Below are 27,159 nucleotides of genomic sequence, written 5' to 3' on the forward strand. Positions count from 1 at the left end.
TGAGGGTTTAACCATCTCAAGAATATATTCTGCAATTGAAAAATATCACTTGATCACCTCGATCCTCATTGAGCGTGACAGAAAAAAAGCGTGACATGTGCAAAAAAGAAAACAATTCCATGACCACTTCAAACCCTTTACTTCGAGAAATGAACAAGTGTATTACAATACATACAGCATATTAACAAACATGTTCTGTGCACTTACATCCAATGAAAATGTCAAACAAAAACAATAATATATATCTAACAACTATCTGATGATTGGAAATTTGTCTTAAATCGCAAATCCCATCATATTGTTAGGCAACTATAATATTATTGTCAGCGTGTTTAACATTGTCTGGTGTTACTTTTTTGCTTGCTGATAGATAGCTTGCAAAACCACATCAGCATTTAGTGAATTAAAACTCAAAAAGGAACCCAAGTGGGGACTGTACTTAGCAATGAATAACAATCAACAAATATGCTGGACAAAATTGTTGGTACTCCTGTTAATGAAAGAACAACAAAAGTAATGATTAAAAGCAAAGCAAATATTATATATATATATATATATATATATATATATATATATATATATATATATATATGGTTGTTTTTCAGTATCTTTATTTATTCAGTGTTAATTTTGTCAGTTCCAAGGTATTTCAGTGAGCCTTGTGGGTTTTTCTTTCATGAACAGAGGGTTTACAATTTTGTCCATGTGTACACACGACTAAACAGATTTCACATCCAAAGTTAGCATCTAACTGGCCTGTTTAGTATTAATGACCAGCAAACAACGAGGCCTTGAGAACATTTTTGCCTTTGCTGGAGTATTTACATTGGGCAATAGAGTTGGTACACTTGGCATGTTTATAAACGGTGGATGAATGTTATTCAATGGCGGCGGAAGAAAGTGCCTTGTTTGAGCGAGTCCAGACGGAAGGATATTCAAAGGCGACGGACAAGGGTAAGGCATGAAGGGAGGCCGACAGGGCATAGGGAAGAAGGGAGGCTGAGGAGGCAAGGACGGTATTGGGGGGAAAAGAAGCCCGGGCCCTGCGTTGGAAATGTTGGGCAGCAGAGGTGGAAACGGCATTGGCGAGGTATTGACGGGACTGTAGGCAGGCGTGTTGAGCATTGTGGGTCTTAATGTCACGAGGTTGGGATTTGGAGAAACGCTTCCTGGGATGTCCCTTTCCTGAGCATCTCGTAATGATCTGCTGCCGACAGCGTGAGAGGCCCAGACCTCATCCTCATCGAAACTGCTCCGAGCATTGTACGAGTCTCTGTGCACGGAGAGGTCATTATACAAAGGTTTCGATCTGCTTGACGATGAAGATGAGGAAGAGGATGACCTTGACCTGCTGCGGCGCCTCGGCGAGTCGGCGGATCTCGACCTGAGCTTTTCCCTGCTTCCTGTACTCTGGGAGCGCCAATGGCTTTCTTTCTTTCCGTACAAGCGCTCGTTAATCCGGTGCGACATTTGGCCGAGCTCTTCGGATCCCAAATCCACCCCGATGGCCTGCAACACTTCCTGAATTTGCTGGTGCTTGTGCTCGTCTTCGGGTCTCAGTCTTTTTTTCTCCACCGTGGGCGGTAACGCGGACCTGGTGCGGCCTTGCCTTCCATCGCTCCTCTTTGCTGACATATCACCATAAGGAGAACTCCTTGTTGGGCTGAAGGACCTGAGACTTTGCTGAGGTAAAAGCAGCCCGTGGCATTCTTCTCCCGAAGTTTCTTCATTCCATTTGCTGACAAGTCCTTCCTTGCTCTTTTCTTTTACCCGCTCTCGTGGAACGTAGGGAAGCTCCGCGGCAGACGGCGCTTGACCGCAGCCTTTTGCCGGGGTCTGAATGACAATCTGGTTGAGCATGTCCACATCCACGCCTTTATTGAGTACATCAAGGAAGCGTTGGAAACCGTTGGCAAATTTCTTCTCGGGTACATCCCGACTGGGCTCGGTCACATGCTCAAAAGACTGATGGGAGACGGACAGAGGCAACCAGTTCATGGGATTTTCACCTGCACTTGCTTAGACATACAGAAGACACTCACCATACCTTTCATCGGGTACACCCGCACAATCGAATCTCACGCGGACTATCATCGAAGCGGAATAATTATTATCTTTGTTTCGGCAAACTTTGATCTAACACTTTGTTTCGAATTCCATGTTGAAATTATGCAACAACGGCTGCACTGCAATGGATGCCATGAATGGGACTTGCATGACAACGTTGAACAAAATGTTTTTCACATTGTCGTCAAAGTTGCTTTGTGTGAAATGAACCTACCTGTCTTTTAGATGAATCCAAATAATTCTCGACTCGTTCCGTACGATCTGCAGGAGAGCTATTCTTCCTTTCTATGGATTTGACAGAACTCTATTCATTGACACACAAATCAGATTAGATTATTACATGTGGAAAATGTCTAATTTATCTCTCTGGATCGAAACGTTTTACCTTTCTTGAGTCTTTATGGGGAAGTTTCTTTTCAAGTGAGTGACTGGGCTTTCTTTCGTGATGGTCTCTCGTTTTGTCTCGTTTTGTTGTTTGTCTGTGACTGGAATCGTAGGGCTGGCGGTACCTGGAAGTAAACTCTTCATGTCTGTGCTGGCTTCTGGAATCTTGCATACTCCTTCTGACTTCCTGTGGCCACGGATGTTTAAAATCCGGTGGAAAACTATCGGGCGACTGCCTATATTTTATGCCATCAGGCTCACATCCATAGTTGTAGTCATCACGGCTGTCGTCTGTGAACCTGCGCCTTTTCTTTTCAGCAACCCTCCTATCCGGGGAGGACAAACGTGCCCTCACTGGGCTCCTCCTATCTCCATCTCTGTCTTTGTCTTTAGAGTACCGCGTTTGAGGGGAGTCACTGTAGTCTGTACTTCTGCCGCTTCGCTCTGTTTGACCAGGCCCACTTCGACCATGATTATGATAGGAATCCCACTGTGCGTCTCGATGGTACTCATGCCTAGCTTCCTGTCTAGCATTGTAGTCATCCCTCCGTCTTCGGTCTCTGTCACCGTGGGGTTGCCTTTGGCCATACTCAGGTCGTTTTGAGTGCATCTTCACACGGCAATTCCGGCATGTGACGCAATGGCAAAAACTAGAGGGAAAGAAAATTGTCCAAAGTTTTTTTTTTTTGTATAAACCCACATTCGCTGACAGCTTGCCCTGCTTACATGTACCAAAATTTCATATATATATTTTATTTAAATTAAATAAAAGATTTCTGGGAAGTGAAGTACATATTACGGTTACTGTTGGGAAGCATGGTGTCTCCGCTGTTGACTGACACCTTTGACGGCACATTTTGAATGGCGATGGAATGGCTGTTTTCCATGTTTGCGTCCGCACTATACCTCTTACCACCAAACACAAACTATCGATGATGTAGAACAAAAATCCTGGTTTTAATCACAACTTTGAAGTTTTTTTTAAAGCGCAAGCACGTGTAATACCAAATTTATAGTTGACAAATTGCCCTCAAAAACATTGTGAGTAAAATTATTTTACAAAGTCCTAAGTGCATCTTAATGATATGTTTCTATGATTCTACAAAATGTAATTTAAATAGGTTGTTCCGCATACACATATTTTGGACCCGCCACTGGCGAGATGTTACTCTAACCCGGCATCAGGCTCATATTTTCTACTGTTTCCAACATGAATTTTACCAATGACAAATGACAATTAACTGTGCTAAATTTATACATATTTATTTATGCTTCCTAAAATTATTTAGAGTTCAACAGTTCATCCAAATTACAGGTTAGTTGTTTTTGTGTTTAGCATGCTTTCCAATGATACCAGCCTTTTCAAAATTGGGTAAAAATTAAAACAGTTCTGTAAGTTTCAATCTCGAATTCAACTTTAATTAAAAAAAAAAAGCCACAACTACAATCTCGAGCAATGTTGTCTTTTCATTCACACGTTGACCAGAATTTGGTGCATCGTTACCAGTTTTGAACAGTTAAAATTAAAATAGCCTCCACAAGATATGCATGATAATAACCTCATGGGCTTAGAGGAGTTTGATTTACATTCGTCGGCTAAAAACTAATTTCATAACAGCCATTTAGAGTTGCATTGACCCTGCAAAAGTTGTTGGGTTACAGTAAATCAGTTTAAGATGCAAGTATGGAGGTTTAACGTTATGGAAGGATCAAGTCTGCAGACCAGTGGTAGCTAGCGATACTCGACACTTAGCATTTCACAAATTAACTTGGATTTCACAATAGTTACCTTTCCGTCCGACAACGCTTGGATGGTATTGGAGACGGGTCCCTCTTAGTCACTCTATAATTGGACAAATAAATGATTTGCACTGAAATGGCAAGGTTATGTTGGTGGAAGTGTTACCACTAAACGTATCGTTTTATGTGCTTCATAAAGTCGGGTGAAGTGTACCGATATTGCGCCTCTATCGCCCCCTACTGGATGGAGTAGGTTACTCTTCTTCTTCTTCTCCCCCTTCTTCTTCTTCGCGGTTAATAAACAAGTTAATGTTTCATTAGTGCCACCAACTAAATGTGCAAACTGATTTCACTCAATCTGAGGTGGAAAAAAAGCACCCCCACAGTTTGCCCGTATCGCGCTTGCCGATTCTAAGCAGTGTACCGTTCAACCCCTGTGTGCCCAAATCTCAATCTTGTTATTCGGTCATCTCCAGAAGAGGATTCGGGCCAGCGAATAACAAAAAAAAAAAAAAAAAAAAAAAAGGGCTTTCCCACCATTCCCACTTCAAAGTCAGAATTCTGTGTAGCCCCTGTTAAAACCCTCCAGCATTTTATTTGATGTTGTACAACACATTGATAAATTATTTACATTGTCAGAGTTTTAATTCAGACTGAGAATGACTGATTTTATTTAGAATGTCCTACACTCAGCATTGTAAGGATCGTTTCTTCCTTCCGACACTGACTATAGCCTATGTGTCTGATCTTCCTGTAATTTTACATCTTAACTTCATTCCAAACACACTAAGTATTGCATAACTAAACATATTTTACCAGTGATGTTACCTTTTCTGTACAATATGTATTGCGTTTGTCATTTCAGTTTATTTGAATCGATCAATCCATCATTTTTAGAACACTTTACACACATGAAAATGCATGCAATAGACTCTTTCTTTTCCACCATTGTAGCAGAAACAATGCAAATCTCACCAATGTGGGACTAATAAAGCTTATCTTATTTTATCTTCTTTATTTCTTTTTCAACGTATCCTTAGTTCACAGTTCTTCATGTATTTTATTTCCAGATCATTCTGTTAACATAAAAAAATCATGCAACACTTGTCACCACAAAATACTTTTTTCCCTAATCTGTATTTACCCAGATATATGCAGTTGACTTCAGCAATAAAATATAAAATTTCCCCTAAGTCACAAGCACGGTATTTTCTTTTACTTTGCAAAAAAAAAATCTTATTTAGACAATGGTGACTTTATTGCCGCTTCGCTGATTTCCTCAAACTTGTTGTGTTGCCTCTGTTGCTATTGAGACTTCGAACACAAACAGGTGTCATTCCAACCAGTCTTTATTTCACGTATCGCACGGCAGCCCATCGTTTTCCAACAACAAATGCTGCTTTCAGCACACTCCGTACAATACTGAAGTGCTTTTACCACTGCTACATGAGTGTGTGTGCCATCTACACCATTATTAACACTACAGAGGTCATTGATCCCACCTTAAACTGACCATCAGACACATTTTCACATATTTAGTCTTAATTAATGATATAATGGTATCAGGGATGTGTGCAGTGAGGCAGAGACACGTTGGAGGCTCAACGTTCCAAAGCGACCTCTGCGGCCTTTCCTGCCACTCTCCATCTGCTAGGATTGAGCGGTTGAGGCCGCTGAAAGACAAAACAGTTGATCATCATCACACATGACAGCTTCGTAAGTCATTTTTATGTACTGACAGGAAACGTTTTGAACCGCGCCAACATTCCAAAGTGTGATAAATCATTTAGAATCCAATCAACGAGTTCTCCCACCTGTCATTGATAAAACTTGATCTCTGTGTCCACACAATCAAAAAACAAGTTTCCCAGTTCATCGCCTGATACGTCCCCACTCAACATGGCTAAAATCTCACTCAGACACTGCGACTCGAGGTCCTTCAGAATCTCATATGTAGCTAAGCCCTTGTCCTGCACGGGGAAAGAAAAAAAGAGAACAAACAGGAAAAACGGCATACATCATTATTGCTCCTGCCAGCTGTGTATTTTTTTTGTTGTTGGTGGGAATCTGCAACTTTCTATTAATAATTAAACTGTTTTCCCTGAATCATTAATTAATTAATTAATTAATAACACAATGTACTACTGTTTCAAATACACATGGTTGTTTCCAGCTGAATCCAATATCCAACAAAATACTGACCAATAAACCTTCGTTTTTGACTATTATTTGTTTATGTTTGGTGCGTGCACTTCTGAGCAATACATTTTATGCGTGAAGTAAACAAAATTGATTTTTTTTTATATTGACATGTAGACTGATGGAACTATGAGCAGAGTTTTTTTCAACTACCGAGCAAGCAATTGACCTACCGGGTCAGTCTTCATGGTGTTCAGCGCCTCCTGGTGAGCCTTGTAAAGGTCATGCCTGCGGTCCACTCGGTCCTGAAAGCGCGGCTGCTTCCTGGCAGGATCATCAGGACCAAAGTCCGGGGAGACCACACTAAGCACGGGCGTGTAATCCTCCGAGAAGATATAAGGTTTGAATATGGACCTGTAAGAGCAAAGGAGGAAGAAATTACAAAATGGAGATAGCTTTTTTTTTTGTTGATTTAAATAAAAAAAAATATTTTTTTTCCAATCATTTCAAAAATGAGATTCACAAACCATAGTACAGAACATATGTTACAGTTCACAGAGCTGCTGTTTCTCATATGTCACAGATTTTTCTCATTCCACATTCTTATTTTTCAATCAATCAAAGTAAATCTTTTGGAAATATTAAGAAACTTTAGGCTTTTTTAGGGTGTCCATTTTGTTGGCTTTTAAAATATGTGTTGAGGAGATGTGCGGGTTTGGTCGTTGACAAACCGGGAGGGGTCTGGAGTCGCAGTGAAGAAGTGGACGCAGGGCAGACTGGTGTCTCGGGGGAGAATAGACACCATACTGCCTGTGGTGCAAAATCCACCCGAGTCCATGCAGATGCCGCTGGGCTTGTCCCTCAAAATAGACATCATCACCTCTGCTGTCATGGAGCGTAAACAATGCAAGAAAAACAGAACAGTAGACAGGAGTGCAGGCTGGCCATGCAAAAATAACAAAATAATTGCATTTTTTTTCTTCCAGCCATTACTTTTTTTATATCACCAGTCCTCACTGGTTTTGAGTAGATTTGAATAATAAGTTTTGATATTAATAGATAATTGTTAAAATCTCAATCAATTTTTTTTTTGGAATGAAAGCAGCCCGAAACAAAAGCAATCAAAAAAATTTTTCTGTGTACTTTAAAAGCGTACAACTCTCACCGTCATGTTGCTTGAGTAGCTCTGCACCGCCTTTGTAGCGCTTTTTGGCAAGTTCCATTCTGGCGGGTTGCTTCTCAGGGCTGAACACTTGTGAGAAGTTAAACTCTCCGACACCATCCCACCAGCCCTGCGCCTGGGCCACGCTCCGCAGATCTGGATGCTCGGCGGAAATCTCAGTGCCGATGGTCAACTGGTTGGAGATGTTCGTCACGCCCTCTGACAAGAGAGATTAAACGTAGCCTAACTGCATAATAGCCATTCACAAATTTGCAGATTTTTTTTTAGGAATTTTCAGATTCTTTGGAGAAGGTAGAATCGATCTTCCATTGAATGTCTCAAAGATTACAAAAAAAAGAAAATCAGCACGGGATGTTTAGAAGATACAAGAAACGTCCAAATGTCCAAAGAAAAGCTGTGCCTTGATAAGCACGACAAAATGAGTCACCTGAGATCTTCCGTGCCACCCACAATCTTCCAGCGGTTTCCAGCACCCAGGCTTCATTTCGGTCCACCAGAAGGAAGGTGCTATGGTAGCTCAAAGGTTCTGGATCCTCCCTGCATTGACCCCCTTGTCCGTGCCGCTCCAGCAGGTCGGTGATGACAGTGAGCGCCGTCCAAGCACTGTCACCACGCTCCAGGCCCAGCCTGAGGAGACAGAAATGATCTTTGTCTTCAACTTCAAAATAATATCCGACAACACGGTTAAAAGTTCCAAATGAATAAACGTTTTCAACTGAAGAACGGCAGGGACGGCGTTTCTTCATGCGAGTCTGCTAAGAAGCTATAAAGCAATTTACAAAAGCATCATTGACGAAACGATGTCGTGTCGCCAGTGCGTTCACCTCACAAGATCCATGCCCAGCAACGCCTCGCCAGGAACGATAGCCTCTCGAGTCCAGACCGCCTCGTTCCCGATACAAACTCCCTGATCGTTGGCTCCCATTTCAGCTCCCCACATCCAAGCCGGTTTGCTCAGGATGACAGCATGCGTCTGCTCGACTTGAGGGATCTGTATGTTCGTACACTGCAGAAGAGAGAAGACGAATTGAATTGATCATATGAATTCATCCTAGAATTACTTTGGTAGATATCTACAACATATAGTACCCAACCATTCGGCAATTTTCTTCCGTTTATGTGAGGTGGAGTTGCGAGGGCAGCACCTGAAGGAGGGAAAACCTTGACTTTCCTCTCCTCGACCACTTCATCCAGCTCTTCCGGGGATTACATTGCACTCGCTAAATCATAAAGATCCGCGGGGCAGTGCGCAAACCTGACCGAGCAATTTGTTTAGTCTACTGCAAAAGCAAATAGAAATGACGAAAGCTAGGACCTTGGAATGTTGAGCAGTTAGCGCCACTGAAACATTCACAGGATCCGTCAATGTTTGAAAGTCAAGCTGCAGTTCCACACGGAACATATTTTTGAAGACTATTGACTCATGAGGAAACTTCACTTTCTCTGTTACACATCAGTGTCATTTAAAATGGTTTGGGGAACTCAACTAAAAATGAAGATGTGCATCACTAAAAACACATGACTAAAGTTGTATTACCTCCAGCATGGTGCCAGGAGGGTGAGATGTTGGGAGGTAGTGGACTACCTCCTGCACCTCATCCCGGGGACGGTCTGAGTTCTTCCCAAAAATCACGTGGTTATCAAGAGAGCCAGGCGGCAATGAAACAAAACAGTCACATGACTTGGGATCTTCTGCCATCCTAAAACAAAAACAGAATAGATTCTAAAACTTTTTAGTACGATGAAGTGGTGTTTTCATGACACAAATCAGGTGAGATGGGGGACCCAAGTCATGTGACTTGACTCAAGTCTCACTCAATTTGCTACTTTTAGGACTTGGGACTTGCTTGCCAAAAACTTGGGAATGACTTGACCTAGACTTGAACTACATGACTTGACAAGTCATTTTAGGTTCTAGTTGGGCAGCTTCATTTTGACACGGATTGCCTTTAACGGAAGGAAAACAAGAAAGAAATCAAAACAGGGGGCTTTGTTTCATTTGTTCCAACCTGGCAATTCTGTCAGTCTTGCGGGGGCACTTGCTCGAACAAAGTGACTAGAATGTGGATTCAGACTTTTCTTGTAAACATTGTGCCAGGTAGAAATGGAGGCAGGTTTGCCAGATTCATCATGCTTTCTTCTGGTAGTGCCTAAAGTCGGGACTGTCAAGCTCCTTTTCCTTCTCTGCAGGAGATACACTTCAAATTTAATTTCATCATTTTATTAATGCAATACAATGTTTTTTTCCCCAATTACTATTATCATTTTGAATGGTACTATTTTCGCTTGAATGTTACTATTATAATATTGAATGTAAAATGGTATAGTAGTCATTTGGTATAGCCTCGTGGGCCAAATATAATTACACTGCGGGCCAAATTTCGCCCGCGGGCCAGAAATTGAGACCTATACTTTAGAGAATCGCACCAGATGGATTTACTGTGTTCGCTGTAACAAAGACGGTGCTCGCATGTACTGCACGTGTCAATAAAAAAAAGTGTATGCGTGCGTGTGCGCAAATTAGTTCACTACTGCAAGTCACATTTGCATCTGTGTGCAGTCGTGTAAAAAAAATAATTAAAAAAGCCCACTCGTTTTTGTGTTTGTTGTTGAGTCCCAGAAGATCTAAACACCGTCCATTTCTTCCACACCGGCGACAACTCGGGATTAGGAGGCAGATCTTGTGCAGAGAGCACTTTACTGACTGTAATCTGCACAAATCCTCGCGGTTGGCGCTACATAGCGAGCGAGACATCGCTCTTATTTCGCATTCGCGTCAACGTCAGTTTCATTCCGGAAACTAATTCAGCAAATGATGGTGGCAGGTTGTTGGGGATTGGTGTTTATTAAACAAGATTAGGCCTGAATATAAACGCTCGATATAATAGAGACGTAATGCGCATGTCGTCTTTTTTTGACGGGGTCGAGGGGGGGGGGCTGCGACACTGCCACATTCAGAAGTGTGTAAATCAGCGCAAAAATACAAAAATAAAACATAACTACTGCTGCCAATAAAGCGTTTACCTGTCGGACATTGTGAGCGCTGACTGCCAGCTGGGAGAAGACAGGCTGGAGACGTGACCAAGAGTCACGTGACCAAGAAATCCAAAAGTGTGTACTTAAAGGACTCGTCTTTCCTCGGCACTCACAAAATTGATCACGTTCTCTTATCGCTCGTGTGAGCAAAGCTGCGTTAGCGGTGTTTAGCAAACGTTGCAGCTTTTTGTTGCCAAACTTTTCGACGCCCGATTGCCTACTACGGCAAGTCGTTTGAACATTTCGGGAAAATACAAGTGAGCCGAAAGAAGAGCACCAACACGCAAAAAACACAAGAGACAAATGTAAAAATCCCATGATATATCGGTTTTATTTGGTCATCAAGTCAGCGGCAGAAGAGAAAAAAGCCATTAGGTGGTGCTCAAGAGCTATTTAGTGTATGCTTATATAGATATATATATATATATATATATATATATATATATATATTACCCAAATGTATTTTTTGTCTCCACTATCAAGCTGAATATAAGAATGCAATTTTAAAAATGTCTCTTTTTAGTCACACAGTGAAATCTTTGATTGCCGCTCAGAGATTCGTCTCCATCCTGGGAATGCGGGTGAATCCCAAATACTGTCAAATTGACCTGCTTTTCTGAGCTACTCCTGACCACATCATAACATAAAGCCTGCCAAAGTGTGTGATGATGGAATGTGTTAAGAATTCTTCAAGTTGTTCAATGTGTGACGTTTAATTGTAATGAATAAATTGGTTGCAGCTAAATTAGTAAAAACAAGCCACCATTTTGGAGAGTTTAGACCTTCTTTCACATCTGGCAGAGTAGAACTCCACGGCTGTGTGTCAATCTCTCTGGCATGAACTAAAAACTTTAATTGGCAATCTACATTCTCAAAGGGTATGGGACTTGAGAAAACGTTACCCTGAAAAACTTTTTAAGACGGAGTATAAGTACATATAATAATAATCCAATGATTACTTTGTTAAAAAATGAAATGTAAGGCCTAAAAATAGATACAGAAAACTTGTAATTCCGTGAGCTGACTGTGACACAGTGAGTGCACGACGTCAACGGGGTCGCCTTCATACTCCAAAGATGGTGATGACGAGCTTTCGGTAAGTATCGGTCACTCCGTTTTTATTGTCGAATTAAAAAAAAGAAGAGATGAAATGACTCAGACGAAAAACCACAATGAGCTCACTTCACAGCCAGCAAGTCAGAGATGTGGCTTGGGATGGCATATCCGCTTACTTCATGATTTCGCTGTCGCACCGGCTTTGAACATAGCAGATTTGCAAAGCGTAATGTTACATCCATGCGTATCAATTTGAGAAAACCATTCATTGGCTATTTTATTGTTGCAAAGTAATTGTGGGGTAGAGAAACAATCCTATGTTGTCGATGGACAAAATGAAAAGATCCGCCAACATCAATGCCCGGGACATCATTTGCAGCCATGAAAATATGTAATAGATGCAGAAAATACAAATTTGTTGGTTAAATCTGGGTCAGCAAATTGTGTGTAACCTCAATGCCCTGAGCCCTGAAACGAAACTCTTTCTTTTTTTACTTTTCTCATTGACAGCCTCAATGGGCAATCTAGTAGCTGCCTACATTCTCTATCTCTATATGTTAAGTTCCAAGAAATAACTCGACTTGTATTAAAAATAGTAGGGGATGTGCAACCGGTGAATTACCATCTGAAATAAGCACTACCTGTCCAACGACATTGCGACATTTTTTGTATGTCATTGCTTTTGTCTAAACCAGAATGCTGTTGTGCCAATAACTGATGCACATTGACATTTAAATGAGTAATAACATTTTAAAAAGGTGACTCATTTGTCACCCGTGTTCAGTCATATTTATAATAGCAGCTCAATAAAAAGCACATTCTGCACCAAACACACTTTTTGTTTTGAGATTGTTCTTGAGCTATTTTCAACGAGGCCTGCCGTGAACGGGCTCAGGGCACATTTGGAATGCCCGAGGCACCAGGAATGAATTCTTGAGAGCTTTTTGAGGAGACAACTTGTTAGCGGAATGGCACTCATCCTCTTGCACACCCCTGTTGGCCTTTCATCTCGTGGAGTGTGCTGACAGGCGCTGCACATCCTGTCTATCCTTACACACAAACAGTAAAAACAAGCTGGGAAATGGACACCCCCCCGAGCCAATGACAAACACACGTGAGATCACTCACACGTACAGTAACGCATAAACAAAAGCCGGAAACAGCCGCAAAGAAAGCCCATGGAGAAATATTTATTCATTTGTTTTAGTTTAATTTTCCAGGAAAGGCAACTGAGAACTCGTTTTTAACGCTGAGCTGGCCGCAGGCTAAATAAAAGCAAATACAAATAGAGATACCTCAATAAATAAGTAGAGATATATCAGCTACAACAAACGGCACAATGACATACTGCACTCAAAATATGACATCATTTATGTTATATCTTACATAAACTATGTACAAAACACAAATATCCTCAATAGAAATCATCGTCATAACATCAACAATAATAATAAAATCATAAATAAACTCTTCCTCTCCAATCAAAATACATCATTAGCTAATTTCACCCAACCGTCGCAGTTGCACCTCGCAGACAGAAGAGCAGCACCAAAATTCACCACCCAACATAAACAAAAAAGAGGCTCACTGCAAAAATGCTGCCAGTTAAGAGAAAAAACAACAGCCGGCCACATTCGCTTCCAACGAACGCCACCGCCAAAAAAACAAAAAAGCAATGAATACCAAACCATCAAACAAGGAAGGATGGAAAAGCATAACACAAACTTTGACGGACCAGAAATACTAATCGACACAATTTTTAATCCAGAAACCAAAGATGCGAATGGAGATAATATCGCTCCAGAAAAATAAATATGTAACAATAAAGGACAAAAAAAAAGCTGTTGTGGGATTTATGAACAAGATTGGTGGCGAGGACTCACATTTGTGTCGTTCCAAACACAATTCAAATATAATGTACGGCAGTGGCGGGTCGTGCATTTCATACCTGGGCCTTCAGTGAAGTCGTACGTAGTCCGACTTGAATAAATCCCCCTCACAATGGCAACATTTATGACACCACGGCTGAACAAAGAATAGACAGAAAGACACTTACACAGTACTCAGTGAGTGTTGGATGACCTAGCCTCTCTCGAAAGGTCCGTCTTGAAAATGGCCGCGCAAGTGTATGCGCAATTAAATCCACACTTTTCCCTCCTTCAACCATTGTGGTTTAAAAAAGCAAGAATATATTTCCGATTTTCAAACTTACGACTTTCGGGTGTGTTGATTCCGCAGAGCGCTACCCCCTCACAAGCGAGTATCCAATCGCAAGCCGCGTTTGTCAACTACAGCGAAAGGCCAACGAGAAGGCTCACTGTAACCAACTCGTGATCTGATTGGCTATCGCAACTGTCTATCAAATCTGAAAGCCGATTGACTTGAACAGAAGAGACCCACCCACGATTGTATCTGAAGGCCTCGGAAAGAATAGTACGAGCTACTGGTATTGTGAAATCTGCCTGGCAACACGAGCTAGCATAATTCTGATTGGATAAAAACTCTCACTAAAAATTCAACACTAGGATATAATACAACATCAATGGAAGAATATGATCATTTTTTTTCTTGATTATGTTAGGCCAGCAGAGAAGGCCTTGACGCTCCGCCACTGATTTTAAGATTTTTAATGGGCACACACGCACGCACACACACATTGATAACATCGTCTCAGCACACAGGCGGCACGGCCAATGAAGCGGAGGGCCTGAAGAGGAAGCTGAGGCGTGTTAAGGAACCAAAACAGCTGGTGAGAAGCCCAAAGGATATTCATCTGAAGAGGCAGACAGGAAGATCGGAGAGAATGTCGAATAAAGCATAGCATTATCGTGTGAGTCTTCCCGGAGGATTATTTCCAAGGTGAGGAAAAATGCAGGGTGTCCGTGTCCATCTGGCTAGCATAAAAGTCGCGCCTAAAATCTTTAAGCTAGGCCTGCCATCTGACCCATTTGACGTTCAGCTTTTCACCGCATCAACAGTTCGACTTTTACAACCACCCGCACGCCATGAAAGGGGAATTTTAAAATTAGGCAAAGTGAAGCAATTAAAAATCTCACGGCAATTTTATTTGTGGTTAAAAGGCAGAGGTGGAAAATGGGAGGAGAAGATGGGCGGCATCAGTCGTACAGACGGTAATGGCGGCGCCACGGCTGTTTGACAATCAAAGATGTTAGGCGGTGGCGAGCGAGGAAGTCTCCCTTCGCAAAATACAGGTGTTTGCCGCAATCAAAGCACAGCTTGCAGAAATGACTAGGTTTGAAGTTGAAAGAGGAGGCAGGAGAAGAGGGGCCCTGCGTGATGATTGAGAACCTGTTTGAGGGGGGCGGGGGGATATCGTAACGCTGTGGGCTAGAAAACCTTGTGGCACTTTGAATAATAAACAAGGATAAGAAAAAGGATGACTGTTGAGTTTATTTGGATTTGCCTTACCTATAGAAGGGAATTAAGGCTTTAATCTTGTTCACCAAGTAAGAAGACGGCATTGAGAAGTGGTTTACCAAAGACAAAAGCCAGTGCATAAAATTCTGAAGAAATTGTTCTAAAAATATGCATTTAACAGGAAGCAGGCTTGGGAATTCATTGTGACGTCTTGTGGAAGTCAGGTTCGCCGTCACATGACTAATAGCAAAAGTAATTGTTCATACCGCAGTGACATGAATATGAAAGCCATTAACTGATGTACTTAATAACTTACACAACAGGAAGAATATGGAAATTGTTTTGGGAACCACAGGCCTTTTGTGGAGGTTCCAGACCACAAAGTAAGCCATGCTGAAGAAACAGGAAGTGGATACGCACGTAAGCAGAGTCAAGGATTAAGTGTTGACAAGCTATGAAACACGTGGCCTCTCTGTATCAACGGGAAAAACATGAATACCTCAACATAAGTCTTCGTAAATTCCATTGTGCTCTAATTAAATGGCAATTGGAACACTTTTTGATTCTGGATTACTTCTACACCAACGACTTGGATAATGTATTTGGTACTTAACTCCGACATGGCACATAAGTGGTCTTTGTGTTATTTCATCGTCATAATAATACATAGCCAATTAATCCAGCTGCAAATTGTGTTCTGTTAAATGGACCCGTTGCCTTTCTTTTTAGGTTCATTTTTGAAATTTGAAAAATGAGCAGCGTTGACAAGACGTTATTTGCCAATGTGTCTGTTATTGTAAGTTGATTCAAAGAAGCTCCACCAACATGCTGCGACAGGTAAGGAATTACCAGTGGTGACTGAATAAAAAAAAAAGGAAGAAAAAGTCGATGGAGTGACATTCAAACTTGCATTCAGTGCACTCAAATCAATCAATGCAAGCGTTCATCCAACTCAGCCTTCTTACAAGCAGGACATTCAAGATGTAGGACTTTGTGTCTTTATAAATCACAGTACTGTTTATATGAAGACTTTTGCAAAAGAATTCCCAACAGAAGCAGAAACATGTCAGTCCTCCTGTTTTGCGTACAGTGACCCCATTCAATTGAATTCAAAGCACATCCCAGGAGTGTCACCGATTAAAGGATTTCCGAGTCTTGAGTATTCACAAGTTGCTATTGTATACAATACTCGTGCTGCTCTCTGGAAGAAACAGCTCATATAGCCTACATTAGAAATAATTTTCACAATGGTTACTCGCTCATGGAGGTTTTAATTTTTTCAGAAAATTCTTAATTCTAAGAAGAAAAAAAAAGCTACAAAAAAAGAAAAACGGGGATGGTCGATCACATTGTCGTGCTAGAGAGCAAAAAAAGTCCAGAGTTGAATTGACTCCCACAGATTTAATTGAAACACCTTTTCACAGTTTAGAGAGCTCCACATGTTCCGGGGTTAACAACATTTTAAAAAGAAATATGGTGCTCTAAATATCAATTTGTCAACTAGGAAAAAAAACTTAGAGAGTCACTTTGATGTATTCTCTTCTTATTTATGTTTCACATAATGTCCTATAACTTCACTGGAATTGTGGTTTGTGCGCGTGCGTGTACAAGTACATTAAATCATCCCGCAAACACTCATCTTATTTTGTCCAGACAGTAGATGAGACCCACACTCTTTTTTTTTGCATTAAATTTGACATCTAAATCTGAGTCCATAATCACAGCAGACATTTAGCAGCTCCTGAAATATATTATTCTATATTTCAAACATCATGTTAATGACTAAAATAAAAACGAAACAAGAGACACAACTATACGAACAAAAAGAGGATTTGTAAAGTGAGACGTAAAAGAGGCGAGGACGCGCCAGGAGGGGGCGGGGCCTTAAACTCAGCCAAGACGCGCGCGCTCGTGGGAAGCTTGTCACACAGCTGTGCGCGCACCCAAAAGTGCACCATCACCTCGCTTGGGACACGATGAGGGTTTTTGTCTTCTGTGGACATTTTCCGACTCAGCGGAAGAAGCAGAGTTGAATCGAGCCAAACTTGGTTCAGCCGGTGTGACTTTATCTTTTTCCGATGACAACAAGGCAAATTTTCCAAGTCCAACAGGTAACGCTTGATCATCAACGTTATCAATTTATTGTGTTTAAAGAATCATTGAGAGATTGAGAATGACACGTCTACCTCGCTACTGACGAGCGGACAATTAGCCGCAGAGAAGAGAGTGAGAAATCCAGTGAGAGCCTCTCATTTTGGGGACATAAAAAGTTGACCACGGAAGCCGATAATACACTCTAATTTAAAGCTCTATTTTCGGTCAAAGTTTCGAGGTCGTAACCTCCTTTGCCCCCAAAAAAGTACGGGCTAAAACGTAATTCAGTTTAAAAAAAAAACAAAAAACTAAAAGTTCAAATTAGTATCTTTTTACGGTTTATTATATTTAAAACACGTTATGATCACTTAAAGGAAAAAAATAGTCTCCTCTTTTATGAACTTGCATGTAGTGCGCGACTGATAAACTGAGGTGGAGGGTGGAATAACTGGACAGCGGATCCTACCAGGACATAACAAAACAAAAAATACTAAATGAGATCATGATAACAACATACCTCTGTGCCCCCCCCCATATAAGACGTTTGAACACCATAAGATGGTGGTTTTTAAGTTTGCTTAAAACCACAAAACATCTTGTAGCTGGCTACAACAAAAATAAAATCTTAAAATAGCCCATGGAAGGGGAATATCTTCCTTCTCCAGATCTGTTGAGTAATTGCCGTTATCTACGATTCACTGTTGTGTATTTTTTTTTTTTTTTTACATTGTGTCGTCAACTAAATTGTTTAAAAAAAGCCTATTTTTACAAAGAAAGGAATATAGTGAGCACAGGGAACATAAATAAAGTTGAATTGTATTCGGAGTACATACTACACACATATACAGTACATATCCACTGCTTAACAAGTTTATTAGTATTTAATAAAATCAACATCTATCCATTCTTCGACTTATCTATTTTTAAAGATCCATATAGAGCAAAAAAAAAAAAAAAAATCTAACCTAGCTTGTTAAAATAGCAGTTTAACTCCACACACTAAATACATTTTTTGTAATGCTTAATGGGTACATTTTTTAATTGTAGAAGCAGTTCTAAAATAAAATTGCAGCCAATTTATTTATTGATCATGAAGAATCAAACCTAACGCGCTTGCTTGAAAAAAAAAAATTATACTTGGCAGGCACGACATGAATCACCCATGAAATATATTTCGAGCGGTACGGGCGATACTCTCGTCCCGTGACAACTGAGAATACATTTTATGCAGGTTTGAGTCTGACTGTGAAGATGTAAAACGGTCTCAAATTTGGCTAAAGCTCCCTTTCCCAATCTTTACTGAGCCACACATTTTGATTTAGAAAAATCTCGCAGCACGCCACGCGCAAAAAAGTATGAATACTGAAATAATGAAGATCTTTTCTCAAGTGACTCACAAATTGAATCACCCAGGATGAAATTTGGGCCAATGCCAAACAGAACACAAAGTGGATCTCCTTGACTGAAAACAAGCCATGACTAATTCTTTTGTTTAAAGGACAACAGGTGGATACTCAGGTTTATTGTTCCTTCCGCCATCGAATTGACGAGCATTTCAATGTTCTGTCTTTCAATATTCGTACTTTGCTGGTGTAGATGAGTAAACAAAGATAGAGCGGAGCCCGACTAGTCATGAAAGATAGGGAACGGGTCGGCCCGTGAAAATTGAAACTCGGTTTATAGTTGACGGGCATTATGAAAAAAAAAAAGATACCATATTTTAAAGCGAGAAACGGGAATACATTTCCAACAGGAATTTTTCACAAAAAGGTTCTTTTTCTTTCAAGTGTATGGGACACGGTTTTTAAAATTGTTAATACGTTGTATTAAAACATTCAAATAATCCACGTTGCATGCCATCAAGCCAACATCTCTGACTTTCTTGGCTGACAAGTGTGCTCGTTGTGCTTTTTTTCTTCTGAACGCAGCTTGCTAAAATAGCATCTTTTTTAAGCCCTATTCATTTGATTTTGACCAAAGTAATGCTTGGAATATTATTATTTGGAATTGCATTCCCTCTTCAAAAAGTTTTTAGAGTAACTTTTTTCCTTTACTTTAAATATTGCAAAAAAAATCATATTAGGTGGCACCACGGGTGCTGAATGGTTCTTCATATAAATTGGTAATTAATAAATAATAATCGCAAATTGTTTTCTTCTTGCGGGGGCACAACAGAAAAGAATTGAGAAGCGCCGGTGTACACCGACGAGTTTTTCCCACTTTGTTTCCTCCCAAGGGCCGACTTGTAAACTGGGGTCAGTGCGGGGTCTCGGCCAGGCAGCTTTTATGAGCGCATCTCTGTCATCGCATTGCAAAGTCCTCAACTTCCCAGGTTGCCCGAGTTCATCATCGCCAACCCTTCGCCCCGTGCCAGCTGTTCCTCTCAGCGCTTTGGCGAACGGAGGAGGATGCTTTATTTGTTTATTCCCAGTGACCGAGGAGTTCCGGCGACTATTCCGCCATACGCTGGAGTCGCATTCCCCAAAAATTACAGAGCAGTCGCTGTGGCTCCAGGCCGACTCGAAATAAATCTATTTGACCCGAAGCACCGCACCTTTCATTAGGGAATTCCAAACTAATTGCTTTACGACTTCATTGCATGTCGGATCCATGTATGAGTGCTCGGACCGTCGAGCAGGAAGAGCCAACAAATTACGATCAACTGAGGGAATGTATCACTGTCAGTCAGCCTGACGCCGCCTGCGTGTCGTATTTTGCATCTCCCGCATGGAAGTAGTAGACTTGAGAGCGGTTCTCTCGCAGATTGTCATGTATGCGATGTCAGATACGATGCCGGCCCGAGTGATCTTCAGACCGAGATACTTAGCTTCTGAAGCTTGAGACTTCTTTTACGGTTTCCTGCTGTAAAAGTAATTGTAGATCTTCGAGGATGGGGGTGTGGTGGGAGTCAACAAGATTGTTCGGAGCCAGGAATTTATTGTTCAGCGCCGTGCACAAGTCGCGCCAGCTTTCGGCTTGTCAGTTTTCCACTTTTAACAAGCTTTGTGTCACCTTTCAAGAGAGCCCCTCCTCCTGCAGCTGACTGACATATTTCAAGCGTTAACCAAGTGTTCCGAGCTGGAATGCTGCTCGAGTCGGCTTTACGGTAGCGTTCCTGAGCCGTTGCCACTTCTTCAGGACGTTGCAATTCGGGAAGATTGTCCCGGGTCTCGTTTGACTCTCAGCCTCTGTTTGTCATCAGACTGTAACTGGTGCCTCCGGTGTGTTTAAGATGAAGTGTTTTACAGGGCTTCTTTTGTATGTTGCCTGAAGGCTTGTGATGTGTGAAGGGTTATAAATCAAGTGTGATTCATAAAAACAGGTTCTCCTGTCTGCCAAGTTTCATCTCATCTCTACAACCCACAGACGTACAAATAGATTTGGGCCCGCAGCCATACCGCCCTGCAACTTCTCCCTTTGCCAAACTGCTCTCCTGTCATCACCCCCCCCCCCTTGCCAGTATTTATCTCCCCCACCACTACTGCTGCACAGGATCAATGATGTTGTTTTCTTTTGACTGTCCTCCATGGGAAGTACCTGGCAGCGGATACATGTGGCAGGCCTGTGTCTGGACATGTCTGTCTCCCCGGCTCGACTGTCTGCACGGCCACGTTGAGTGAGAATCATAGTATCCAAAATGCGGAAGGTGTGTGTGAGGGTGGTTGTTGAATTGTTCTAGTAACGAGGATTTGGACTTTAGAAATGCCAGCGTCACAAAGGTGTCTACATAATCGGGCGCAAAAATGACCTCATTTTCTCATGTTTTTGTGAAGTCTCTCGTGGAATGTGTGTAAAAAAATAGCAAAGTGCTGATATTTAAGACTTATTTGCTCTCTTTCTGTTTGCAGGTTTTATAGTGCGCCGGCTCCCCGTCATGTGGTAATCATCTAAACAACACAGAAAAAAAAAATAACAGCTTGAGCCGCTGATCTCATCTCCAGTTGTGCACCTGCATCGCTCGCATGGCCCACCATTATGAACCGTGGCTACGGACAGCACCATCTAGTGGCAGCACAGATGACATGAACATCCCTTCCTGGTGGGACCTTCAAAGGGAGGTTCAGTCCGGAAACTGGATTGACCTCCACACTGGGCAAGGTGCTGACTTGCCTTCTGTGAGTCCAGGGAGCACCATGGGTCTGCAGTCCACTTTAGGCTGCTACGCTTCCGACCCGCAACTGTGCTCCTTGCCTCTGACTCAACATCTACCGCCATCACACGCGCCTCACCTCTTCCCCCTGGATGGCTTCAAGATAGAACCGCTGGCGCCTGATATCTTGCAACAAGAAGCTTTCGTACTGGAAGAGCCGGCGGAGAACGTGGTCTCGGCCCGGCCCAAGTCCCAGAGGCGTTCTTCTTCTAGGGGCGCTGGCCAGGCAGTGTGTCGCTGTCCTAACTGTGTTCACGCTGAGCAATTGGGCCACAGCACAGACGACAGCAGGAGGAAGCACATGCACAACTGCCACATCCCCGGCTGTGGTAAGGCCTACGCTAAGACCTCTCATCTGAAGGCGCACCTCAGGTGGCACAGTGGAGACCGGCCATTCGTCTGCAACTGGCTCTTCTGCGGCAAGCGTTTTACACGTTCCGATGAACTGCAGCGCCATCTACAGACGCACACCGGTACCAAGAAATTTAGCTGTGCGTTCTGCCCTCGGGTGTTTATGCGCAATGATCACCTGGCCAAGCACATGCGCACGCATGAGTCCCAAGCAGGGCACGGGGAGGAGAGTGTGAACGGAGAAGGCAAAGGCTTTGACTCCCCCGCACCTCCTCAATCATCATCAAACATGTCTGCACCTGACGCCACAGAGCCTCCGCTAGAGCTGAAATGCGAGACTGACCCCTCCATCTCCAGTGCAACTGGATAGTCTAGTCCAGCTAATTTCATCACTTTCGGAATCAAGTTTGATCGAAAAAGGGATACCATCAGTTGCACTTTCTGTCATTATTTTTATGATTAAGCTGTGTGAGTTTTACGTTAGATGCCTGAAGAGATGGAAACTACTTGGATCAGAACGTCTTCCTCTACGAGTCAATAAATGATTGATATTGACTGGGACCACCGACTTGGTGATTTATTACTGTAGCACTCCGACCCCTGCCTTATCAAAAGTGCGCTTGATGGTGTCAGGACCGTCATTTTTATTCTGTTTTAAAAACTGTAATCACTTCTTGTTTGTTTGTTTACGGAGAATGGAGGAAGAGAATAACTCCTGTGTTCAGATTTAAACCAAAAATAAATGGGTTCCATATGCCACCCTTCCAAAGATTTGCCTGTGTTGCATGTTTTCAGAATCTTGCTGGATAGAAAACTAATAATACCTGCATCTCCCTGGCAGAGAAAAAGAAATAATTTGTTACAATTTGTGATGTTAGCAGCTCGGTTTATACCAGAGTGTGAGTCAAGACTTACATGATGCTAAGGACACTTTTTCCCTGTAGATCAAACAACAAGGGTGCGTTAATTGGAGCTGCTATGGCAAATACATTTTGTGTTAATGATTGATATTAAAAATATTTTTTATAAAGAAAACTAAGCGACTTAACGTATCAATTGTGCAACAAATATAAATAATATCGTCACAGTTGCTGATACTTGGTTGACAAATTTTAAAAAAGGGCTCGACGAAGCAAGGATTTTCGTCTGGCCTGAGTATTCACATTTTACTATTGTATAATAGTTTATGGTGTTTTCCTTCATGTTGATTTGAATTGAAACACAAGATACCGGTAGATTCATTTTTAAAGGAATGTCCCATGTCATTTTAAACTGTAGCCACTGCAATAAATAAATAAATTAATAAAATGAAGTGATGATTTGGTGTAACATTGTTTATTATAACCATTATTATCCTCTATAATTAATTAAAAAAAACTCAATTAAAAAGTGGAGTTCAAGTGAATCATTTTCTTTTTCCATTTAAATGTTATCGTCACAAGACAGCTGACAACTATATGCAAGCTTTATTCTTACACACACGCGCGCGCTATTATAAACACATGAACCTATCAATAACGTTTTTTCGCAACTTTTAGCAATATTCCCTGAAAAGTATAATCAGTCGACAACAACAGCCACGATTTCGTTGCTTTATCATTTATTCCGTACAAACATTAACAGCATACCATAAAACAATATTTTATTTGTTCTTTTAAATTAATTAATGATTTTTTCCAAGATACTTTGATAAATGTGCGTGGATTAGAGCGAGAAGTTGCATTCACACAACAAACATTACGGCCCTTGAACGCACCACGACCTTTACCGGAAGAAGAATACCTCCAACCGGAAACACAACAACACAGCACAATCGCACACGAATAGTGGGCACGTCGGTCTCAGCTTCGACTGCCGTGTGAACGTAAAACATTCGTTTACCACCGATATTTGGCAAAAGACTGTATTTTTATTTTTTCTTGAGCAACGAAAAGCAAGGTTTGAAAATGGGGGGCGGCGATCTGGTAAGTGTTCTATTTTCCGACATCGTATGAAATGTAACGACCGTTCCGTTCACAGCAATGACATATTCTGTTCCAAGTTGTATACCATTCTCATTGGCTTCCCTTTGTCTTGTGCTAGAACTTAAAAAAGAGCTGGCACCCCCAGACTATGAAAAACATCGAGCGCGTTTGGAAAGCCGAGCAAAAACATGAATCAGAACGGAAGAAAATTGAAGAACTTCAGAAGGAGTTAAAGGAGGAAAGAGCCCGCGAAGAGATGACGAGATACGCCGAGGAAAGCGGTGCCATCAAGTTAGTTCTCACGAACACAACTTTTTGTCACATAGACATGGAGAATGTCGGGTCTTCTGATCGTGTGTCCTGTGCACATTAACAGAAAGAAGGATGATCGTCTGGACTGGATGTACCAGGGCCATTCCAGTCAGGTGTCCAGAGATGAGTATCTCATGGGACGTCCCATTGACAAGCAGATCACTGATCAATATGAGGAGCCTGAAAGTGGTCCATCAGCAGAGACTGGCCTTCTGCCTGGCTCCATCTTTAGCTCCATCACTGCTACCTCCAGTCTGGACATGGCCGCCAAGATCCGGGAAGACCCTCTTTTTGTAATTAGGTGAAATATTGCAGTGCTCCCTTACAAAACTGTGTTTTTGTTTGTTTGCTTTTTCCAAACTAAGGTGTGTGTAAAGTGTAATTTCCCGCCTTGTATTTTGCATTCAAGGAAACGTGAGGAGGAAAAGAAGAGAGAGGTCTTGACGAATCCAGTGAAGATGAAGAAAATTAAAGAAATGGTAAAAAAAAAAAAAAAAGAAGATTGCTCTTTACTCCTTGGGAAACGGAGTATCTGTACAACAATTTTTGCTGACTGAAGGGCTTTTTTAAAATCACTTTTATATGAACCTTTGTATGACTGTCATAGCTGCGCCAGAACCTTGACAAGAAAGACAAAAAGAAAAAGAGGAAGAGGGACAAGAAGGAAAAGAAAGGAGACAGGGAAAAAAGAAAGGAGAAGAAACACAAGAGAAGTCACTCAAGTTCAGATGAACAAGATGACAAAAAAGACAGGTACGCAAGGTTGTTTAATAATTCAAAGTAGAGCTGAACAATGGGAAAAAAATACCTAATCTAATTGAGATTTTGTATTTTTCCTTCTCAGTATTGTGATTGAGATTTAATTAGGATCTTAATGTTACTCTTAAACGCGTATTATTTCAGGTCACACTCCCGAGATGGAACTTCTTCTCACAACAAATCTCATTCCCATCATCTTCCTGGCTATGGGCTCCTGGTCAGTAAGCAGCAAAGTGTCATGTCACACAAGTATTGTCAGTAGACCACAACGCTTACACGTGTACCTTGTCTTCATACCGTAGCTCCCTGCAGGAAGACAATACCAATCATCCGCTTTGAATCACTCAAAACGTCATGAGAGGAGTCGAAGCCGATCTCCTGCAAGAAGAAATGGGCAAATTCACTCCTCTTCCTCACACCACAGCAACAAGGAGTTGGAGGTCAGAGGTCGTAGCCCACCGAGAGAACGTTACCAAAGGCAGCGGAATCACGTGTCCAAGTAAGAGCGCGTGTACATAAGTGCTTGCATACATTGGGATCACAGGGATGTCAAACTCATTTTTTTTACCATCAATAAGAAGCCTCCACCAGAAATGGGTTGGCGCCTCAAAAAAATAGAACTTGAGAATATTGGGGGGAAAAGTCAGAGGTCAGAGAATAGGTCAATCCGTGGGTGCCAAATTGAGAGTACGTGTGGCTCAAATGTATGCCGCATATCATTCCATATCTAGCTGAAACATCCCAATTCTAAATTTGAAAAAAAAAAAAACAAACCCATCTGGGGAAAAATGAGAAACCTTGAAAAGGGACGGCTGGTGGGGGAATCCCCCTTACAGGATGATCACACTGCAATAGATGCCGAGTGAGCAACATTTTACCCACATTATGATTCCATACAATGTCAGTTGAAATAATGTGAATAGCAATCAAATGAAGCGCAGGCAACAGGCAATGCGTGAGTACACTGCATTGACTATATATGCACAGTAGGTGGCGGTATGCACCACTACCGTCAGAGTGTCTGAATATACGCGCACGCGCGCACACACACACGCACACACACTAATCGGTTTTTGGATTGGTGTCATGTTTTTCTGGCAGGAAGCTCTCTGCAGAGGAGCTGGAGCAGAAGAGAAAGGAGATGATGGACCAGGCCAAGAAGAGAGACGAGGACAGGGAGAATAATGTGAGAAGATACAGGAAGCAAGATGAGCAGGAAAAACAGCGGGAACAAAATTCCAAGCGTGACCACCATGCTGGTTTTATTCAGTACGTTTGTCTCTCTTTCTCTCTCTAGCGCTGTCTCGCTTATTTTATTACCCAAAATGGAACCGTGTGTGTTTGATGTCACTGGACAACCTCAAGCATTTTAAAATATAAATAGAGCATTAAAGTTAAATTGTTCCACTCCTGAACGCGCAGATCATCGTCATGCTGATTTTGCTTTCAAAGAGCAATATTAAGTCCTAAATTGTGCAGTTTTTGTCCATTAACAACACCTTTCATTTTTGTAGTGACATGAAGTTGGAGAGCACTGCCACGTCTTCTCTAGAAGACAGAGTGAAAAGGAATATCCACTCCATTCAAAGGACCTCAGCTTCGTTGGACAATTTCATGAAAAGATGAACACGCACCATATTGTACATAATGATTTAAAAAAACTGTAACATGCAACAAGAATAGAACATTATAGAATATTTAACGAATATGCTTAGTCGAGGAATTGGTATTGTGTTGAGATGAATAAGGCTATACCCGTAAGATAATTTTTTAGTCCTGTGCAGATAATTTTGTACAAAACTTTGCAGTTGTGTTAACATTGTAAAATATTTTTCCTACCAAATTTTCCAGTCAAATGGGACTTACTTTTCATTGTTTCATTGTAAATGTTATCATGTCTTCCTGCAAACAAACAGGATTCAAATGTTATTTTCAGATTTGTTTTGTTTCTCTCAATAAATGTTGTAGCTCTCTCCACAACAACACTGACACAGGCGGTTCTTGAGAACGGGCGTTTATTCCTTTCACATCTTCTGCGGTGGTCATGAATTGCACAGGACTTGCACACGCCGCGAGAACTACATTTATAATGCAATAGAATAGTACAAATGAGACGCAAAGCGTCGACAAAGTAAACAAAAGCACAACAAATACATACCTCGTTGGTCGCTTGCCGTGAAAAGTGGTAAAATGTCCGATAATCCACGAAGGAGTTCCTTTTTGTCTTCTTTTCGTGTCCTTCGACGCCAATCTAACTTCGAGCACGATTATTAGCATAAACAGGTGGACATGCGCAGTTGAGTTGCAATTAATGTCATTGACTCTAAACATTCCGTAATGCCAACATAAGAAATAAAAGTTCCGGACATGAAAACAACGTGGCATTATTAACTTTAACTATTTTCCCCACAATGCAAGTCAGCATATTAACCTCATTAGAATATGCACATTTTCACTGCATCGGCAAATTGATTTTTCATCTTGTTGGAACTCCCACTACGGCATTATGATTACTTCAGAACAGTTTGGTTAATAGAAAAATACAG

General features: G+C 41.6%; 4 protein-coding genes across 10 annotated transcripts; 2 read left to right on the forward strand and 2 right to left on the reverse strand.

Moving 5' to 3' along the window:
• Window positions 1-122: 122 nt before the first annotated feature.
• LOC148332778 (uncharacterized) lies at window positions 123-4,411 on the reverse strand. The gene is made up of 4 exons (XM_088302596.1): window positions 4,241-4,411; window positions 2,453-3,101; window positions 2,282-2,371; window positions 123-1,965 (listed from the first exon to the last, which is right to left on the reverse strand). The coding sequence occupies exons 2-4, from the start codon at window positions 3,059-3,061 to the stop codon at window positions 748-750; spliced, it is 1,917 nt and encodes a 638-aa protein (XP_088158722.1). The 5' UTR covers window positions 3,062-3,101; window positions 4,241-4,411; the 3' UTR covers window positions 123-747.
• A 1,111-nt stretch (window positions 4,412-5,522) lies between these two features.
• On the reverse strand, window positions 5,523-27,013 carry LOC148332779 (secernin-2-like). Of its 7 annotated transcripts, none has more exons than XM_088303449.1 (10): window positions 26,772-27,013; window positions 24,898-24,991; window positions 9,051-9,213; window positions 8,338-8,519; window positions 7,941-8,140; window positions 7,495-7,711; window positions 7,062-7,226; window positions 6,564-6,744; window positions 6,006-6,161; window positions 5,523-5,864 (listed from the first exon to the last, which is right to left on the reverse strand). In XM_088303449.1, exons 2-9 carry the CDS (start codon window positions 24,906-24,908, stop codon window positions 6,009-6,011), a joined length of 1,272 nt encoding a protein of 423 aa, XP_088159575.1. In that variant the 5' UTR covers window positions 24,909-24,991; window positions 26,772-27,013; the 3' UTR covers window positions 5,523-5,864; window positions 6,006-6,008. The 7 variants fall into 7 exon arrangements, with proteins under 7 accessions (XP_088159575.1, XP_088159577.1, XP_088159576.1 ...); XM_088303451.1 differs by having other exon boundaries at window positions 24,890-24,991; XM_088303450.1 differs by lacking the exons at window positions 24,898-24,991; window positions 26,772-27,013 and adding exons at window positions 9,523-9,697; window positions 10,538-10,749.
• sp6 (Sp6 transcription factor) lies at window positions 16,919-22,845 on the forward strand. Its single transcript, XM_088303019.1, has 2 exons — window positions 16,919-17,094; window positions 20,926-22,845. Exon 2 carries the CDS (start codon window positions 21,040-21,042, stop codon window positions 21,946-21,948), a length of 909 nt encoding a protein of 302 aa, XP_088159145.1. The 5' UTR covers window positions 16,919-17,094; window positions 20,926-21,039; the 3' UTR covers window positions 21,949-22,845.
• Window positions 23,330-26,583, forward strand: cwc25 (CWC25 spliceosome associated protein). The gene is made up of 9 exons (XM_088303455.1): window positions 23,330-23,542; window positions 23,661-23,833; window positions 23,919-24,155; window positions 24,264-24,333; window positions 24,462-24,607; window positions 24,758-24,830; window positions 24,916-25,112; window positions 25,715-25,882; window positions 26,128-26,583. The coding sequence occupies exons 1-9, from the start codon at window positions 23,525-23,527 to the stop codon at window positions 26,237-26,239; spliced, it is 1,194 nt and encodes a 397-aa protein (XP_088159581.1). The 5' UTR covers window positions 23,330-23,524; the 3' UTR covers window positions 26,240-26,583.
• Window positions 27,014-27,159: the final 146 nt, after the last annotated feature.

Source organism: Idiotropiscis lumnitzeri, chromosome 8 (assembly GCF_059441095.1).
Source record: "Idiotropiscis lumnitzeri isolate Australia: NSW breed Sydney's pygmy pipehorse chromosome 8, RoL_Ilum_1.0, whole genome shotgun sequence".
NCBI classification, from domain to species: Eukaryota; Metazoa; Chordata; class Actinopteri; order Syngnathiformes; family Syngnathidae; genus Idiotropiscis; species Idiotropiscis lumnitzeri.